Source organism: Geotrypetes seraphini, chromosome 2, assembly GCF_902459505.1.
Source record: "Geotrypetes seraphini chromosome 2, aGeoSer1.1, whole genome shotgun sequence".
Classification (NCBI taxonomy): domain Eukaryota; kingdom Metazoa; phylum Chordata; class Amphibia; order Gymnophiona; family Dermophiidae; genus Geotrypetes; species Geotrypetes seraphini.
Window position 1 is genome coordinate 195,018,227 of NC_047085.1, and position 20,566 is coordinate 195,038,792.

The following is a 20,566-nucleotide window of genomic DNA, read 5'->3' on the forward strand; positions in this document are numbered from 1 at the left end:
CCAAAACACAATTCCTGAGCAGTCTCTCTGCAAAGTCTCAAATCTCTCTTTTGAATATGGCTAGAAACATTTCCCTTGAAATCCAAAAACAGCCTCACCAGTAAGAGCAGCAAACAAATAAGTGCAGCAAGAGAAATAAAGCTGGACACAGCTTCAGTCCAAAACTTCATTCATAGAAATCCTCTTCAGCCTATTTCCCCAGGATCTATGAGCTTATGAGGTTTTTCCTTCCTCCCCCTTTCAATTAAATCAATTTCCTATGCTCTTCTGCCACTGACAGTCAAACTAATTTTAAAAAAGCCACCAGCTGCAAGGAGAGCTCAAAAAAGAAAAGTCATTTTACTGTCAAACAGTTCATTTTCCCTTGCTGTATGAGTTATCTTGCTTTCACAAGATAAGGACAGGCAAGAGGAAGGTCCTACCCTCTTGGCCTAACAAAAAGCAAGGAGTTGAACACAAAGGTGATGAATCACAGAAAATCTAATATTTCCATGGATAAAAAAAGAGTCCTTGAAAGATGCAATCCTTTATTGAAAAAGCAACATGGCCACATTTTGACATCTTCTGCTTGTGGCCCATTCTTTGCTTTTTTGCTGTGGTATTTTCTTGGTGTTCATTCCTCTCCACTCGCAAAAGCACTGGCCAAGTCCTCCCACTGATGTTCCAAAAATCGATCTTTTTCTTATGCAAAATCAACCAAAAAAACCCCAAACATTTCACAGCAAATCATTCAAATACCAAACAGCAAAAGTGTGGAAATCACTTTCCATCGAAATTCGCACAACCACAGTATACACAGTTTTGCAAAAATCTACAAACATGGCTTTTTAAGAAATCCCTACTAAAGGTCCAAAGAGACTCGAACTAATAATACAAGTCACCCGAAACAAAGACACTGTAAATGGTCAGCTGCTATTTATATTACCTCAGACTGTATGTATAATTTGATAACTTTATGTAGCATGTATAATTCCTTGTAACATATTTGCACAAATGGAAGAAATAAAATAAAATAAATAAGTATTTAACTATACAAAATTCTATGTAACAATATGTTGCCTGTAATCTGCCTAGAACTCTGATTAATGAGGATTCAGCAAGATATAAGATTGCACTTAACATAAACAAAAAATCCCACTGAGTCCCTTAAACTGTGATCTCATCTGATCTTCATATTCCATTTCCTCCATCGAAGTTACTTCTGTTGGCTCAGGACTAATATTTATTTCTTCAGGCTCAGGGTCTGAGAGGATCTCTGAGGCAGCTAAAAACTGTTGGTCTCCTCTGTCTTCTTTCTTTAACTTCCTGATACATAGACTCAACTCCACTCTCATCCTTGCTTACTGGGGTAACTGATGAGGGCTCTTGCTCATTCACAGACATTTTCCTTTTTTTATTTTTCTATTAAAAATTATCATATTACAATATTAGAAAAAGAACATATTCTAATTAAGTAATCATCAAGCCCACATCAGGGAGAATATCAAACACATTTGTTCATGATATGCAGGAGTAATGCTTACATGCAGCCCAAGCAGTGAGGTAGTGAAGCTGATGCCTGATGGACTTTTACAGTCTTTGTCCCGTATATGGCAAGACAAGAGCTAGAGAAAGCTTTGACAGCGACTCCAACACAGGGGCAATGTGGCTGATGCAGGACAGACTTCTATGGTCTGTGTCTCATATATGGCAAAGATTGATCAGGAGCAAGTATGTCTATTTTATATCACATTCATATCATCTGAGTGTAGGCCTTGCTTATCGTGTAAGGGGGGGGAGGATATCTTATAGAGGAATTTAGCAAGTAAAAAGAATAATTACTAGATGAGGAGTATGAGACTGCTAGGCAGACAGGATGGTCCACGCAGGTCCTTTATCTGCCATCATTTACTATGTCACTAAAATTGTGGAGTACAAAAAACAAACAAACATAAAAATATGCAGGCTAGAAAACAATTAGAACTACCGAAAGATTAGGTTTTTACCTTTGCTAATCTTCTTTCTTGTAAATCCACACTCTATTCCGGGACTAATGGGTTATTTTCCTATACTCACTAGAACTTATAGGAAGCCTCATAATTCCAGTCTTAAGCTCCTCCCCTCTTGCCTTAGGACTGTCCCTTAAGAAGCAGTTAATGTCAAAGCAGCCAGGAATATTTGTAGAGGTCAGAAACAAGAGATAGGGGTACAGGGACACTCCCCGACAATAAGTCTAATCTGCTCATTATAAGAAATTTAGAACTAATAGCAACAATTGAAACAATGGAAACAGGTCAAGAAACAATAGGAACCTTAATGGCAAAAACAGTGCTATAAGGAAATACAGCCCGAACTGTCAGAGGGGACACCTGAACAAGGGACCACCCAAAACTAAATGCTAAACCCATTCTGATGGCACTCTTATAAAGGCTATTCAGAAAACAGAAATCCAGCTTACCAGTAAATATAAAAGCAGACAATCGGCGATCGGCAAGTCCCAGTGTGTGGATTTACAAGAAAGATTAGCAAAGGTAAGAACCTAATCATTCATTCCTGTACAATCCCACTCTATTCCGGGACTAGTGGGATGTAACAGAGCAGTCCCAGAGAGTTAGGGTGAGACTGATGAGCCTGCTGCCAAAACAGAGCAGCCAAAAGCAGTATCCTGATTGGCCGCCACATCGACCCTGTAAAATTTGGTAAACATATGCAAAGAGGACCAGGTAGCAGCCCTGCAAATCTCCTCCAAAGAGATCACCGATGACAGCCCAAGAGAATGAGATGCCTCTGGTAGAATGAGCCCTCACCACGAGGGGGGACTTCTTACTGACCGCTACAGCGGAAATGGCCAAACAAATCCATCTGTAAAATAGCAGACTTGGAAGCTAGCCTGCCCTTGTGGGCAGAACCTGCCAGATCACAGAGATGGTTGGAGAGACAAAACTCATTCATAACCTCCAGGTACCACAAGATCTGAAATTTAAAGAAAATAAACACGAGCAGAAAAGACTGCCCTACAGTCTGACTTGTAGGAAAGAAATTGCTTCTCAGGGGGACAGTCCTGAGGCAAGAGGGGAGGAGCTTAAGTCTCTGAAATTATGAGGCTTTCTACAAGTTCTGGTGAGTATAGGAAATAACCCACTATTCCCAGCATAGATTGTGGATTGGTACAAGAATCATATTTTACCCCAATAGCATATCAGGTAAGAAAAAGACCCATTGTCATTGGACCCATCCTTGACAGATTTTCCAATCAAGACAGTTTCAAGCTGCATGGGATCTAAGAAAACAATGATTATTTTCATAGTCTACTAAGCATTTGCAGAGAAAGCTAAGAAAAAAGGAAGCACCTATTGTCAAAACCTTAGATTTAAGTTGCAAAAACGCTTTCTTATATAAATGGCGTTGCCTAAAAACATCAGGATAAAGCATAACTTCCTGGTCACAAAAAGGCAAACTTTTTTTTTAGGAAAATAAGCTCTCATTATTGCTAGTTTTTCCTCTTCTGCTTGTAAAGTAACTAAAAGTCACTCGCTTATTAATGATCCTGTGAAGTCTACAAAAATCAAAAAGCATCCAAACTATCTGGAGTTAACAGCATCCAACCCTCTTTCTTCATTAATTATTTTAACCCCTCTAGGTAAATGATACAAATTATCCACTGAAAAAGTTTAAGAGTTAGGGAACTGTAATATATCTTTCAAATACAGTACTTCTTAAATGGTTCTAAAGGAGACAAAGAATGTGTTAAATTCAACAATCTAATATTCTACGCACATGCCGAGTTCTCCATTGCTTCTATCTGCATGTGAATCACTAAATTATCTTTAGTCACAGCTGATAAAGCAGTATGAATAGACAAATTGAGAATCCAATTCAGGCAGATGCTGCTCCAGAGATACTACGTGATTGTCATGTTCAGCTAGATTCTGAAGAAGTGTTATCTATGAAACACGATTTCGTGTTGAGGAAGGAAACAACTTGATTGAATTGAACTTAGAATTGGAACTGTTTGATTTTTTTTTTTTGGGGGGGGGATATTTAGACATTTATGTTTTTTTATTTTTAATCATATTTTGGAGGAACTATAATTGCGGATGCAGCCCTATGGGGTTCTTCACATAGATAAGACTACTGTTTCACCTGCCTGCCAAAGAAATAAAATAAGTAATCAGCCATAAGATCTGTTTGAAACTGATATATGGGAGGCAGGCAGGGAGTGCTATGATGTGTTTGTTAACACCTTTGCCAGAGTTTTGGTGTTACTTTAACTGAGCACTATATTCATTATGCAATATGTTTGTGATTTGAAGATTGATCTTGTTTTGGGTATTAGCCACCATAAAAAGAGCCATACTGGGTCAGATCAATAGTCCATCTAGCCCAGTTTCCTGTTTCCAACAGTAGCCAATCCAAGTCACAAGTTAATGGCAGAAATCCAAAGAGTAGCAATTTTCCATCCTATCAATCCAGGGCAAGCAGTGACTTCCCCCATGTCTGTCCCAATAGCAGACTATAAACTTTTTCTCCAGGAACTTGTCCAAACTTTTTTTAAACCCAGCTATATTAACTGCTATAACCACATCCTCTGGCAACGAGCCTATACTTTTGAGTAAAAAGAATATTTCCATGTAATTTCATTGAGTGTCTTCAAGTTTTTGTAATTTTTGAAAAGACATCTGAGGTGATTAAATTTGCAAATGACACTAAACTTTCAAAGTTGTTAAAACGCATGTGGATTGTGAAAAATTGCAAGCAGCCTTAGGAAATTGGAAAACTGGCTGTCCAAGTGGCAGATGAATTTTAATGTGGACAAATGCAAAGTGATGCACATTGGGAAGAATAGCTCAAATCATAGTTACCGCCGGATGCTAGGGTCCACCTTGGGGGTTAGCACCCAAGTACAGAATCTGGGTGTTATCGTAAACAATACAATGAAACCTAGTGTCCAATATGTGGCAGCGGACAAAAACAAACAAACAGGATGCTAGAAATTATTTAAAAAGGGATGGTCAACAAGATTAAGAATGTTATAACGCCACTGTATTGCTCCATGGTGTGACCTCAGCTAGAGTACTGCGTTCAATTCTGGTCTCCTTATCTCATGAAAGATATAGCGGCACTAGAAAAGTTTAAAAGAAAAGTGACCAAGTTGATAAAGGGGATGGAACTCCTCTCATATGAGGAAAGACTAAAAAGGTTAGGACTCAAGATATGATTGAAGTCTACAAAATCCTGAGTGAACTAGAATGGGTACAAGTGGATCAATTTTTCACTCCTTCAAAAATTATAAAGACTAGGGGACACTTGAAGTTACAGGGAAATACTTTTAAAACCAATAGGAGGAAATATTTTTTCACTCAGAGAATAGTTAAGCTCTGGAACATATTGCCAGAGGTTGTGGTAAGAGTGGATAGCGTAGCTGGTTTTAAGAAAAGTTTGGATAATTTCCTGAAGGAAAAGTCCATAGTCTGTTATTGAGAAAAACATGGGGAAAGCCACTGCTTGCCCTGGATCGGTAGCATGGAATGTTGCTACTCCTGGGGTTTTGGCCAGGTACTAGGGCTACTGTGAAAACAGGCTACTAGACTTGATGGACCATTGGTCTGACCCAGTAAGACTGTTCTTATGTTCTTACCCATTCTACATCTCTAAGGATTTTGTAGGCCTTGGTCATATCTCCCCTCAACCGTCTCTTTTCCAAACTGAAGAGCCTCAACCTCTTTAGTCTTCCCTTATATGAGAGGAGTTCCATCCTCTTTATCATTCTGGTCACTCTTCTTTGAGCATTTTTAATTCCACTATAACTTTCTGAGAAACGACAACCAGAAGCATGCACAATACACAAGATGAGGATGTACCATGGAGTGATATAGAGATATTATAATATTCTTGAACTTATTTACCATCCTTTTCCTAATAATTTCTAGAATTTTGCATTTTTGCTGCAGCCGCACACTGGTCAGAAGATTTCAGTGTAGTGTCTACAATGACACCCAGATCTCTTTCCTGGGTGCTGATTCCTAAGGTAGACCCTAGCATAAGGTAATTGATTTGGATTTTTGTTCTCAATGTGCATCACTTTATATTTGTCCACATTAAATTTTATCTGCCTTTTGGATGCCCAGCCTTCAGTTTCCTAAGGTCTGCCTGCAATTTTCCACAGTCCTCATGTGTTTTGACAACTGAATAGTTTTGTATCACCTGCAAATTTAATCACCTCACTTGTTTCAATTTCCATATCTTTTATAAATATGCTAAATAGCATTGATCCCAATGCAGATCACTATTCGCCTGCCTCCATTTAGGAACATGATAATTTAACCCTACCCTCTGTTCTCTGTCCAATAACCAATTCCTAATCCACAACAGAATATTGCCTTCTATCACAAGACTAATTTTCTCAGGAATCTCTCATGGGGAACTTTGTCAAAAGCTTTCTGAAAATCTAGGTAAACTACATTAACCAGCTCACCTTTATCCATATGTTTATTCACACCTTCGAAGAAATGAAGCAAATAGGTGAAGCAAGAGCTCTCTTAGCTGAACCTATCCTGACTGTCCAAAACCATGTTTTATGTGTTTCATAATTTTATTTTTAATAATAGTTTCTACTATTTTGTCCAGCACTGAAGTCAGGCTTACCTGTCTGCAATTTCCTGGATCACCCTAGAACCCTTTAAAAAGTCGGCATAACATTGGTCAACCTCCAATCTTAACATATCACAGATGATTTTTGCAACAGGTTACAGATCACTAACAATTATTGAGTTCTTTCAGTACCCTGGGACATATACCATCCGGTCCAGGTGATTTATCACTAACTTGTTGATTTGGTTCAGTATTTCTTCCAGGTTCAAGATTTCTTTCAATTCCTCCACATCGTCACCCTTGAAAACCGTTTCTGGTTCAAGTAGATCTCGGGCATCTTCTTCCATAAAGGCTGAAGCAAATAATTAATTTAGTCTCTCCACTATGGCCTTATCTTCACCGAGAGCCCCTCTAATTCCTTGATGATTCAATGGTCCCATGGATCCCCTCACTGGTTTTCTGTTTGTGATGTACCTGAAAAAGTTGCTACTTTGAGTTTTTGCCTCTTTACAAGATTCTCTTCATATTCTCCTTTAGCCTTCTTTATAAATGTTTTGCATCTAACTTTCAGTGCTTATGTTACTTCTTATTTTCTTCATTTGGATCCTATTTCTATTCTTTAAAGGATATTCTTTTGGTTCTAATAGCATCTTTCACTTTACTTTTTAACCATGATGTCATCTGTTCTTCTTTCCACCTTTGTTAATATGTGGAATACATCTGGTCTGGGCTTCTACGATAGTATTTTTAAATAACGTCCATACCTGATTTAAAGTCCTAACCTTTGTCATTGATCATTTTAGTTTTGTTTAACCATTTTCCTCTTTTGAAAATTAAATGTTGCTACAGTAGATTTATTTAATGACTTCGCTCTAGATATCAGCTAAAATCTGATCATGTTATTATCACCATTTCCCAGAAGACCCAACACAGTTACCTCTCATACTATGCCCTGCATTACACTAAGTACTAAACCTAAAATAACTCATCCTCTTGTTGATTCCTGGACCAGTTGCTCAAAAAAGCAGTCATTTGTTACATCTAGGAATTTTACCTCCCTAGCACATCTTGGGATAATGGAAATCACCAGTTATTATACTGTTGCCCAATTTGACAGCTTTCCTATCTGTAAATATTTCTTTATCTTTCAGCTCATTTACTCCTGGAGGATGGTAGTACAACCCTACCTATAAACTCCTACCATTCACGCATGGAATTTCTTTCCATAAGGATTTCACACAGCTATCCATGTTATGCAAAATATTTATTCTGTTTGATTCAATTCCCTCTAACATGTAGCATCCCCCCACCTCCAATTTGTTCTACTCTATCACAGCAGTATAATTTGTACCCTAGGAACACAGTGGCCCATTGATTATCCTCCTTCCACCAGGTCTCAAAGATGCCTATTATATCTACCTCTTCATTTCGTGCTATACTGCATACTTTAACTCTTCCCATTTTATTTTGTAGGCTTCTAGCATTTGTATACTGTCACTTCAAACTGTGGTTTTTCCTTGCATCTTCAAGCTGCTTAGAAGTTGATGGGGATAATTTGCATCCTTTACTTTGGTTTCCTCATACACTCCTAGCTTTATTTCACCATTATTGAAACCTCTCTATTTGGAATCCTTACATGTCCTGTTTCAACAGTATCCTTCAAGGATACTCCACACCGAACCATCCTCTTCTGGGCAACTGTTGGCTTTCCTATCTGTCTTAGAACAGCTTATAAACTATCTCCTTTTTAAATGCTAGCACCAGCAGCCTGGTTCCATCTTGGTTAAAGTGGAATCCATACTTTCAGAATACACTCCTTTTCCAGAACACTGCCCAGTTCCTAACAAATCTAAATACCTCATTCCTGCTCCATCATCTCAACCACACACTGAGACTTTGGAGCTCTGCCTGCCTTTTGGGACCTGCGCATGGGTCGAGAACCAAGATCGGAACCGGGCACTTATGGGACTTCTTCAAGGTTGGCATGATTTGGCTCAATGCCATTTTGATCTGAGTCCCAGATGGCGTAAGGAAAGGCTTCTTAGCCGGCTTACTTACAGAGACAGTATGGTGTGGCACAGAAGGCACGTCAGATGTTACTGGCGGTGTCAATATTTACGGTGTCGCCTTAGTCGGCGCCGCTGGAGGCGGTAGGGATGATGTTGGTTCCCCTTCCATAGCGACACCAAAAAATTTCTGTTGTTGAAGAATGCAGTTTTTCAAAGTCCTCTTCTGAAGGGAAGAACAGCACGGGCAGGACGGGGCTCGGGCCCCAAACACTGGAGACACCAGCAATGCGAGTCAGTCACAGAGATGGGCCGAGCACAGCAACCGCACTTCTTAAATCCCATCAATGGGCGTGGCATGGATGGGAAGACCGCCTTAGCTAAATTGAAAACAGTGGTCAAGGCAGATGAACAGGCCCCGCCAGACCAATCTGCGAGGAAGAAGAAAAATAAAGAATTTTCCCCTGTTTTTTTAACGAGAAAAAGAAAACGAAAGAAAGAAAAAATGACTAAAAGTCACAAACGAGAGCGGGAAGGCAAGGAAAAATTTTCAACAACCGTTGAAATGCGTCTTCTTAGCTCCATGGAAACTAAGAAACTAAGGTACCATGTGCCTACATTGGGCAGGAAGGCACTCACGCATGCGTGGTGCAGGCTATCGTGAACTTTCTAAAAACTTAAGGTGGTGATGCACTTTTGAAGTGGTCCGTACCAGGGCTCCGTCGGTGACGTCACCCATGTGTGAGAATGTGCTACCTGCTTATCCTGGGATAAAGCAGGATTCAGGTGATAAAGCATAGACACAGCTTTCCGGGGATCACATTGTTCTGAAACCAGACCCAGGAGCTGTGGACGGAATGGAAAAAGCACAGGAGAACGGTCCAGGACTGAAGCTTGGGAGGTGGAAAATCCACATAGAGCACTTTCTGAATATCAGTCGTAAAGATGCAGACATAAGCGCACTGAAAATGTTGACAGATCAGCACCTCCAAAGTCAGATGCTCACGACGGTCAAGGAAACCAGTCTCAGCAAAGGAATAGCCTGGATCCAAATTAAGAACAATGGCAGGAGACAGAGAAACATAAAATCTGCATAGCAACTGCAATCGAGGTCTGGCATGGCCAGACAAGAGAACACCTGAACAGGAAGCTTCACCAGACGCCATAGACTGAAATAGCCCCGAAGCGCCTGCTGGATGCATCAAACGAGCGGGGTCTGTAGGATACAACGTTCAAAGGAGCCAAATAAAATCTGGTGAAAAGGCCCACTCCGCAAACATGGCACGGCACTGTTGAAGTTCATGTGTCACATCAAGAGTCCCCAGACTTAGAATGCAGGTGTACTGCACCAGACTCCAGAATGGCCTCTAGGAGAGATTTTCTTCAGAAGGCACGGACCCTGGCTGGCTCCCCAGCCCAAGAGAACACAGAGGAGGCAAAGTCTTAAGTTCCCACCCCCTCATCTGGCATGCTATAGCACGCGGTACACAATTGCTGATCTGGAGCCCATCCAGTACAATGTCCACATCCAATAGATTAGGGGCTGAGGAGTCCATCCCAATTGATTTTGAGTAAAACTGAGGGGTTTTTGAGGAAGAAATAAAGATCAATTTTAAAATCAAAGATGGCCACCATCACAAATTCACGGCAAAAATAAACAAAACCCAAAAATAAAAAATAGTGATTTGGGGTCTGGAGAGGTGGGGGACCAGAACCTTACCCACAGAAACTGTGAAAAATAAAATTTAAAATCAATCCACAAGTCATCCCCTAAAGTTCACAGGCTCTGTAGTGCCTTTGCCTGTCAGCGTTTTTAAAGCAGCTGAGTGGAGAAAATGGATTTTCTGCCTCAGAAACAACTCCGAATGCAGACTTAAAGATCTTCGGACTGCTTGCCTACCTGACTTCAACCTCCACCCCCATGGATACTCTGCCATGCAGTCGGGGGCGGGAAAGGCAGCCTGTGCCTTGAAACCCGGGTGGGTTTCTGTCCAGACGCAAACAGCCTATGCCAGAAACCTTGACAGAGTTACTGGCCAGCAGACTCCCACAGGAAGGGACCCCAGGTACTTGAAGAAGGTGGCACTCATGCAGGCTGGCTCCACATATCCACCAGATTTTCTCTGTGAAGCTTCAGTCCAGCACCGCAGGATTGCATCCTTTTCTCCGACAGGGGATCACCAGGGAGGGATCTCAAGGCACTGAAGCCACCAAAACGAACTTTAAGCAAAAAAATAAGAAACAGCAACAGAGCAATTGCAAAAGACCTGCTCAGACTGCTTGCAGAAATTGAAATTAGGATTGTTTGCTAACTCTTAGACTAAGGGGATGGAGCATGTGTTCAGAAAAGATGTGGATTTCTTTAACACCCGGACTGCGGATTGGGATTGAACACCTAGAGGCTCATAATCGAAACAGAAATATATCTAAAAACCCACCTAAGTCAGCACTTGGACAATCTAAAAGATAGGTCGTCCAAGTGCCGATAATCAAAACGGCTTTTTAAATGTATCCACGGAATTTTTAGGCCTCAAAATCCTGTTGTGCACCCAGAGCTAAAAGGGTCATTTTTGGAGGAGTGATTAGGGCGTGATGTGGGCCACCCTAGAATTAGGCATCCTGCAGCAATAATCAAAGGTTTGATGAGCCTGCTTAGACAGAACTTATACATTGTGAGTTAGACGATAGAAAGACATGTATAAGTGCTCAAAAGATATCCAAAGTGACCAGAGAACCACTGTAGAGCCAAAAGTAAAGACCCACACACACTTCCCCCATGTGCACCGACCCCGTCGCACCCCCACAAAACTCAGAATAAAAACTTACATACCTGCCTCTGGAACATCAGCACTTGACATAGGAAAGCCTAGTAGAGTTGCATAGAGGTAGCTTAAGTAGTCTGGGGGGTGGGCTAGTGGGGTTTTGTGGGGGGTGGGCTTGGGGGAGCTCAACATTACTTATATGGGAGTTCTAGCGATATATTTATGTGACACCCTTTTTGTGAAGTTCACAGCAGTGACTTGTAAGGTGCCCCACTGCTCTATTGCCATGTTTGGGGACTAGTCCATCACATTGCTGTCTAAACTAAACTAGACCTTAAGCTTATATACCGCATCTTCTCTATAAGGATAGAGCTCGGCACGGTTTACAAGAGTTTTGAAGAGAGGAAAATATTATAAGAATTAGTGATTGTACAGAGAGCAGCGGAATTTACATTTTTGAAAATAGCCACGTTTTCAGATGTTTTTGAAATAATTGGAAAGAGCCCAAGTTACGCAGCTGGACAGGAAAGTTATTCCAAAGCTCAGTAATTTTAAAGTAAAAAGATTTCCCTAATTTTCCCAATATAGATAACGCCTTTTAACGAAGGGAAAGTTAATTTAAGCTTTTGGATAGATCTGGTAATATCAGGTCGCACAGAGTTCCAGGATAGAGGAATTAAAGGAGGAAGAGTGCCATGCAAGATCTTAAATGTTAGGCAGGCACATTTAAAGTAAACCCTAGAGATTACTGGGAGCCAGTGAAGTTTTAATAAAAGCGGGGAAACGATCATATTTGTTTTTTGCAAAGATCAACCTGTCCCTCCCATGTTCAAAATGTCTTGTTCTGGACGTTTATGATTTGGATGAATTTTTGATCGAGAATGTGGTGTAAAATGTGGTATAAAGATAGACATAGTGGCAGTCTGGACACACAGATAGACGATTCACAAAAAAAGTATACTTTAGATGTATTTTTTGAGCATGGACATTTGTAACCCGCTGACTTTGGAAAACTAGTACCCTACATCCAAATCAGATTTAGAAGTATTTTTTGATTATGCCCATCCTAGCGTATGGAATCCAGAAAGGATGTAACAGAATCTGTCCTAAAACCATACCTGGACTATTGTAACTCATTATATTGTGGCATTAAAGAAAAAGAACAAGAATGACTACAACTACTACAAAATATTGCTGCCAGACTAATTTTTAGAATGAATCGATATGAGGGGATAAGTCCACTATTAGAACAAAAGCACTGGCTGCCAATGAAAAAACAAAATCAATTCAGATATTTTTTTTTGCCTGTTATGCTGATTTGTGCTTGTTTTTACTGCAAGTTATGGTAATGCTTGTTTTTTGCTTTTATATTTTGCTTGTAATGTTATTTCTTTGTTTTTATTATGTATGTATTTTGTTCCTCATCTAGACTTGTGAATAGGCGGGTTATCAAGTTTCAAGTTTAATGATAATTTGATATATCACCTATCGTAATACTAAGTGATTATACAAATGTTATAAAATCAGGGGATACATGTCAAAAAAATTGCATAATGACAATCAAAACAGCAGACTGACATGGTACAAAAGGACTGGGGGTGAACTACAATAAATATAGAAAAGAAGAGTATGAAAAAGGATAGGACAATAGGAGGGGAGGGTTTCATTCAGGCTGCCTTTATCAAATCAAAAAGAAGAATCTGAGAATGAAGGAACTGGCAAATTTAGTTCAAAGGCATCTCTATACAGAAGTGCTCCTTTAAATTTATCTAAGCTTGCTTCCTCCCTAATGTAAGGGGGTAAAGAGTTCCAGATGATGGGAGCAGTAATATCGAAGGAGGTCATTCGGCGAGTGCCAAATGTCTTAAGAGTGGACACGAAAAGTAGGATTTGAGAAGATGATCTGAGAATTCTGACTGGAGTGTGGGGAATGAGTAGCTTGTCAATGAAAGCAGGTTCTCTGGAATTAAGATTTTAAACGTAAGAAGCGCAGTTTTAAAGGTGATTCTATGAGGGATGGGGAGACAAGGGGCATTTTTTAAGTAAAGGGGAGACATGGTCGTATTTCTTTGAGTTAGTGATGATTTTGATAGCAGTATTTTGGATAAGCTGAAGTCATCTGATTTCTTTTTGAAATATTCCTTTGTATAGGGAGTTCTCAAGTTTTGAAATTGCAAGATAGTGAATTAAGATATTGAGAGAAGACAGATCTAAGAAGTTGCCTAATGATCTAATCATTCATAGTTTGTAGAAACAATTTTTGACTATGGCACCTATCTATTGATGGTAATTTAACTTATCATCAATGATTACACCCAGGATTTTAGTAGAGCAAATCTCATCAACAGGACAGTTAACAATACAAATAGCTGAGGATAAGTGTTTGCCTTCCTTCCACAGGAATAGAAGACAATTAATTTTAGATGTGCTAAGAGATAGCATGTTATCTCTGAGCCAGATTTTAATGTTAGTTAATTTTAAATTGATGTCCTGAATTTCATTTATGTTGGTAGGGTCAATCAAGTAGATGAGCTGTATATCATCTGCGTAGGCAAAGGATGTAAAGCCTATCGATTGGTAGATCGTCAAGAGTGGTGACAGATAGATGTTGAATAATAATGGTGAAAGTACTGACCCTTGGGGAATGCTGAAATGGTTAGGATAAGGTTTTGATACGGTAGCGGTACGATTTGTAAAGTAAGAACGGATACCTGGTTACTGATCCCTATTGTAGATAATCTTTTCAAAAGCAGTAGATGGTCAACAGTATCAAAGGCTGCTGAAAGGTCCAAAGAAATTAAGATTACTGACTTGTGTTGATCCAGAAAGTATTGGATTGAAGTGGTGAAGCCTAATAGGGAGTGCTCTGTGGAATGGTGCTGACGAAAGCTGGTTTGACTGGAATGTAAGATGTTAGGTTTTTCCACAAAGCTTGAAAGTTGATTGTAGACTACTTTTTCTGTCAGTTTGACCAAGAATGGTAAATTAGCAATGGGTCTTGTAGTAGTAGTTTTATGATTTTTTATTATAGGATGGATGATACAATGTTTCCAAAACATTGGGACTGTGGATGTATTTAAGCTTTGGTTTACAAATTTAGAAATAAAAGGGGCATTGGGCATTTAGATTTGAATTCGATGAGATTTTTAAGGATAGAAAATAGTGCATTTGAGGTTTTTGTTTTCCTTATGCATTTAGTAAAGTTTTGGGGGTTTTTTTTAGCAAGATTAATGGAATCCTTGTAATATTGGGAGTGTTGTTTGTATTTATAAAGATTATGAGAAGTTGGGTTAGAGCCGTTCGAGGGAGCGAAGCTGCCGTTTGAGAAGGAGCAAATCCGAGTTATATCATGGATTCTTCTGTTTTTTTAGAAGAGATAAATAAAGTAACAATGTGGGCAAAGCTGTCAAGGAAAGATTTGCACACACTTTCCCAAGTATCGATTTGTTCATCTAAAGGAGCATTGTCAAGGTCTCAAGGGTCCAATAGAAGGGAAGAAGAAATTATTGAGGATTCAAGTTTACTAAAATCCCTTATGGAGATTTTTTGGGAAGAAGCATAGAGGTAAATAACTGGAGGGAGAGCTTTGTTACAAAGAGGGAATGATCAGACCATGGGACTGAAGAGTTCATAAAGTTGACTGTCTGGCTAGAAGGAACTAAGATCATATCTCAGATATGGCCTTTTGAGTGAGTAGGAGCAGAAATTGAGGGAACTAAGTCCTGGGTGAACGTTAAGAATTCTGAGCTGAAAGCATTGCTGAGGTTGTCAAAGTGGAGATTGAAGTCGCTTAGGACAATAGGGAAATTGGTGCAGGTTGAGAACTCCATAATAAGAGCTTGAAGTTGGGCTGTACGATCTTGTGTGACTGGAGGAGATACATACATCAGAAGAAAATCTGGGGGGGGTTCGTGTTGGTATGTAATTGGATAGATTCAATGGTGGATCTTGAAGGAGAGCAGTTGCTAGTGGAGACGAGAGGTTTTATAGATGACAGCCAATAAATAACTCAAAAATACTAACTTCAAAGATATAGTAGCACTAGAAAGGGTTCAAAGAAGAGCAACCAAGATGATAAAGGGGATGGAACTCCTCTCGTATGAGGAAAGACACTGTGACCAAATTGATCTTCACAAAACACAAATTTGACCACGTTTCCCCACTTGTGTCCAAACTCCACTGGCTCCCAATAATTTCCAGGGTTCATTTTAAGTGCGCCTGCCTAGCTTTTATCCCACTATCTTGGAACTCTTCAAGTCCTGACACCACCAGGCCCACCCAAAAACTTAACTATCCTTCCCCTCACTAAAAGGTATCCTCTATGTGGGTAAATTGGGGAAATCTCTCTTCTTCAGAATCACAGGGCTTTGGAATAACCTTACTACTTCACTACGGAATCAGGTCTCCTTCCAACTATTCCATAAGCACCTGACAACTAGGCTTTTTACAAAAATGTAATGCTCTCCTCCCCGTATACTCAACCACCAAACCCAATGTGTTATACATTCCTTTATTAAGCTCTTGTAAATCTTCCTTTATTAAGCTCTTGTAAACCATGCCGAGCTCTATAATCATGGAGAAGATGCGGTATATAAACTTAAGGTTTAGTTTAGTTTAGGGCTCTTCAGCATGGAAAAGAGAGGGCTGAGGGGAGATATGATTGAAGTCTACAAAATCCTGAGTGGAGTAGAATGGGTACAAGTGGACTGATTTTTCACTCCTGTCTCTAACACAACTTCCTGTTTCCGGTTGTGTCAGAGGAGAAGATTCAACTGAAGCAGCCGTTCGCACAACTTGTTGAAAGCATGCCACTGGGAGAAGAAAAATTAAATTTGGCGGTGAGGGAGATGACGGGATGCAGCAATCGGGTGGGAGGGGGATGCTGGACCGCGTGATCCATGACCACACATGTTCCTTTCACTGTGGAGACAAGACCATTCACCGCTCCACGTGGCCATGAACGGCCTTGTCCCCGTCCCTGCGGCGACCACTATTTTTTCACTCCCCGTTTCAGCTGGTTACTCGCGGGTAACAGCCACCGTGTCATTCTCTACCATGAGGCCTAGTTGTAGAAGATCTGACTTTTACACAGAGAGGTGGAATGTCTGAGCAGAGTTTTCCCAATTTGTGGAATGTAGGAGATTTTGGTGAGGAAGGCTGTGTAAACCCTTTTTCCCGTGCCTAATGAGACACTGACATAAGAGAAAGATGATTCCTCCCAATGAAGTAGAGCCCTTACTCTGGTTGCTAAATGAGAACTTCCGGTACCTCTCTGGCTGTTGAGAAAAACAAGCCCCCTGACACTGTCGTAAGAGACTGTTATCATCAGGCCGGCAGCATAATGTGAAACTAGTCTGATCGTTTACAGCTCTAGAGGAATGAACAAGCACTTAGTCTTCTCTTAAGGCTAGACTCCTTGCGCTGAGAAATAAAGGAACTGAGGCCCTGAACCCCAACCGCCTGGCATGGTTGGTGACTAAGAGACAGTCCAGCAAAGACCGTGTTATGTCTTTGAACAGATTGATGTTGCTGAGCCAGCATATTATGCAGCAATGCTTGAGGAGCCTGCTGGAAACTACTATTGAAGTCTTGAGATACCGAAAACTACCAGAACACAAGGGAGTGCTGCATCGTTCTCACTTGAAAGCGAACCGAAGTTCCCATTGGGGTCGCCACCATGGATCTTAGAACCTGTGCAGAATCTCGTACTGTTGTTCTTGGTGACTGAAGAAGATGGCAAACCTGAGGCTGTAACATTCTTGATGAGCAACTTTGCCAGATATTCCAATAATTGGCACAGGACAAAAGAGCTCTTTATAAATTTGAAGATTCACATCCAAAGAATGAAGATAAGAAATCACCCGTTTGTGTTTGTCAAATTGACCTGGCTAGAAGACGTCTGAAAGAATTAGTTGACCAAGCCAGAATATACTTGAATCCCCTCTTTGCAAGAAAATACCGCCACGACTAGTGTGATGTTTTAAAATTCTTGTGGAACCATGGCTAGGACATTTGAAATCTGTTGAAACTAATAACGCTGCTTGAAGACAGCCGAGCAAACATACTGCTGATGCGGTGACGTTAGGAAGATGTAAATAAACTCACTAGAAAATTCTAAGTCTGAGTAACATACATGAAGAAATTTCACACAAATAAAAAATATTCACTGTTTAGATCAGGGATCTCACAGTCCCTCCTTGAGGGCCAGAATCCAGTCGGGTTTTCAGGATTTCCCCAATGAATATGCATTGAAAGCAGTGCATGCACATAGATCTCATGCATATTCATTGGGGAAATCCTGAAAACCCGACTGGATTGCAGCCCTCAAGGAGGAACTTTGAGACCCCTGGTTTAGATCTATGCGACGTCTAACCCGCATCATCAATAGAACCAAACAGAACCCGAAGTTCAAACACAAGTGAAAAACTAAACAAACTCACAAACTTGTTAGTGTTGATAATTGCTGGTTGATGCCGGAATGTGCCAGTAAGTGCTGGGTGTGCAACACTAACAGGGCAGAATGTAATAACTGTTGTCTTTTTTATTTTACACAATTAAGAGAAAGAAGAAAAACAGAGACCCAATCAGACCCTCTATCATTGGAGGGAGGGTGAGGCAGGGACTTGGGGGGGGGTCCCAGGTGTAACCCCTAAAGCCGACACCATTCAGCCAGACACCCCTGTCTCACTGAAGAGAAACCTCAACAGGAGAAAATTGCCCAGTCACAGCCAGAATCCAGGAGCTAGTTGAATAGCAACCGTCCGCCTGCTGGAGATAGAGCATACTGAGGATGCAGAAGGACCACGTGTTAAATCAATTTCTCTATCTCTACCTGCTAGTAGATGTGTACTATCCCACTAGTGTCTGGATTCATCTGCTGCTGTTGCTAAGGAATTACTGTTTTAGTTAACACAATAAATTAATTTGTTACACAAAAAATGGCATAGCCAAGTTTACAACAGGTTTGGGTAAGTTTTTAGAGGCAGGTCCATTAACCATTATTTAAGCCAGGTAGTCTGAGGTATGTGCCTCCTGCATCTCAGAGCGAGCAACGAGAAAAGGACACTTATTTGGTATGTGTTGCCCAAACTGGCCATTGTAACAATGCTGGACTTGATAAGACCATTGTTCCGACCCAGCAAGATATTTAAATGCTTACTGCTGTCAGAATTCAATGGAATTTTAGTGGAGAAGTTTAAACAATTCAGTTGATAAAAATAGTGGAACTAAAAGTGTTTATTGATAAAATAAAGTTAACTGTGCTTACCATTTGGATTTTTGAAACTCCCATTAATGCCATCACTCTGTCTCTTCTGTGCAGTCTTGAACTCCTTAAGAGACAGGTAAAGCACCTTTCGAACCACTCTCTCTTCAGACCATGGAATCCCATCACTGTCATCCTAAAGCAAGAAAAACAAATATCTTTACAACAGAAAACCACTAAAAAGGATATAAAACAGCAACAACGCATATGAATGTGTGAATCCTAAAGAAAATATCCAGTTATCAATTTGGTTATTAGACTGATAACATGACAACCAAACATGACAACTAGATTATTTAATGGACCATAAATCATAGATGCTGCATGAGAAATGTGATTATATGTAATTTGAGGGCTATGGAGTCTGTATACCAAGCCTTCAACTCAACTCAAGCCTATTTTTCTATTGTCCGACTGACTGCAGCTCGGAATCTATTCTACTGTCCGGACTGCACAGCCTATTGATATTAGGCTCTAAATATTTTGTTTTTATCTCTTGCTGCAGGTTCAGCACAGCAGGAGAGCTCTCAGCTTCCATCTGGGTTTGGGGATCCTCTCTCTCCCACCTACCCAGGGTTCACTTACAGGGGGCAGTCCCTTGGCTCCAGTGCTTAACCTATATAGTTAAGCAATCCCTGCAAGTAGAGGCTGGTCCCTTAACAAGTACAAGATCCCTATAATAATAATAAACTTTATTTTTGTATACCGCCATACCAATGAGTACTAGGCGGTTTACATCAGCGAATCTTATAAATGCACCACATGACATGACATATATAAATACAATACTAAAAGAATTAAGATATGAATTTATCAAACAAGTACGTTTTCAGTATTTTTCTAAAAGCATGGTAAGATTGAGCTTGAGGAATTAAGATACTGCACCAGGTGTTCATTTTACTAGCCTGGAATGCTAGAGGTCTGAATGTTTCTAGCTGGGACCCCATGCCGCAGGGAAGACTGGGGATTCCCAACTGGATTTTGTCCTGGATCTAAGTACTGGTAAAAAAAATTTTCCCAATCATGTTAAATTTGCATGAAAATACAGTCAATTACAACAATACAGCACGGAAGTAAAGCTGGCAGAGAAAACAAGATAATCAACCATAACATTATCACAAAGATCATAAATGCAATTAACTTTCCATCCCAACGCCAATACCCCCCCCCCCCCAATCCCAGGACTGTGAGAGAAAAAGGACACCAAGAGCTCAAATCAGAGCCGACCATGGGCTACATTCACTAAGCAAACCAATCATGTACCGATTGTGAGCCCTTTACGATCAGATTTCCCTCCTACATTATTCACTAACGCCTGTAGAGATCCGATCCCGATCGTCACATGCAAATTAGTAAAACCACATGCAAAATAGCCAAGCGATTGATTCACTAACAATTGCTTGGCTATTTTGAGTCGGGTTTTACTATTGGTAAACCCGACTGCTGCAGACCTGTCAGTAACTGAGTTACGTCCCCGAGGTGATAGGCAGGGGCCGCTGCCTCAGTCCTCCTCTCCTCTGCAAATAATTTTATTTTATTTTATTGTATTTATTTATTTATTTTATTTTTTGTGGAGATTGGTGCCGCTGAGGCTCAGGGAGTATCCTCTGCGGAGCTCTCCGGGTTGGGCCCTCCGCTGTGGCTCCCAGGTGCACGGTTGCTTCTCCTGCCTTGCTCTTGGTCCCTCTGCTTCTTGGCTGCGTTCGGGTGGGGATTGCTGCTGCTGCAGGCAACGGTGGTGATTGGGCGAGAGCGACGCCGCTGTAAGTGGCGGCGGCCTCCGCAACACTTTGACTCTAGTTTTCTGCCGCGGCGTGTGAAGGCAGAAGAACGGTTGCCGACCGGCCCAGGTGGGCAAACAGTCGGCTAGGCGCCAAAGAGGGTTCATTGAGACGCGTGACCAAAACGGTGGAGTCGGTTCCATGAAAACTAAGAATTAACAAAAACAAGTCGGTTTAGAGAAA

The 20,566-nt window shown here is 40.7% G+C and overlaps 1 protein-coding gene across 5 annotated transcripts in view; it reads right to left on the bottom strand.

Annotated features, from left to right (window-relative positions):
* Nucleotides 1-20,566, bottom strand: part of JARID2 (jumonji and AT-rich interaction domain containing 2) — a 532,325-nt gene that overhangs the window by 363,675 nt on the left and 148,084 nt on the right. For all 5 annotated transcript variants that reach the window (XM_033934611.1, XM_033934614.1, XM_033934613.1 and 2 more), the window contains exon 2: nucleotides 18,606-18,738. In XM_033934611.1, the coding sequence (XP_033790502.1) occupies nucleotides 18,606-18,738 (133 nt within the window). The remainder of the gene's footprint in view (nucleotides 1-18,605; nucleotides 18,739-20,566) is intronic.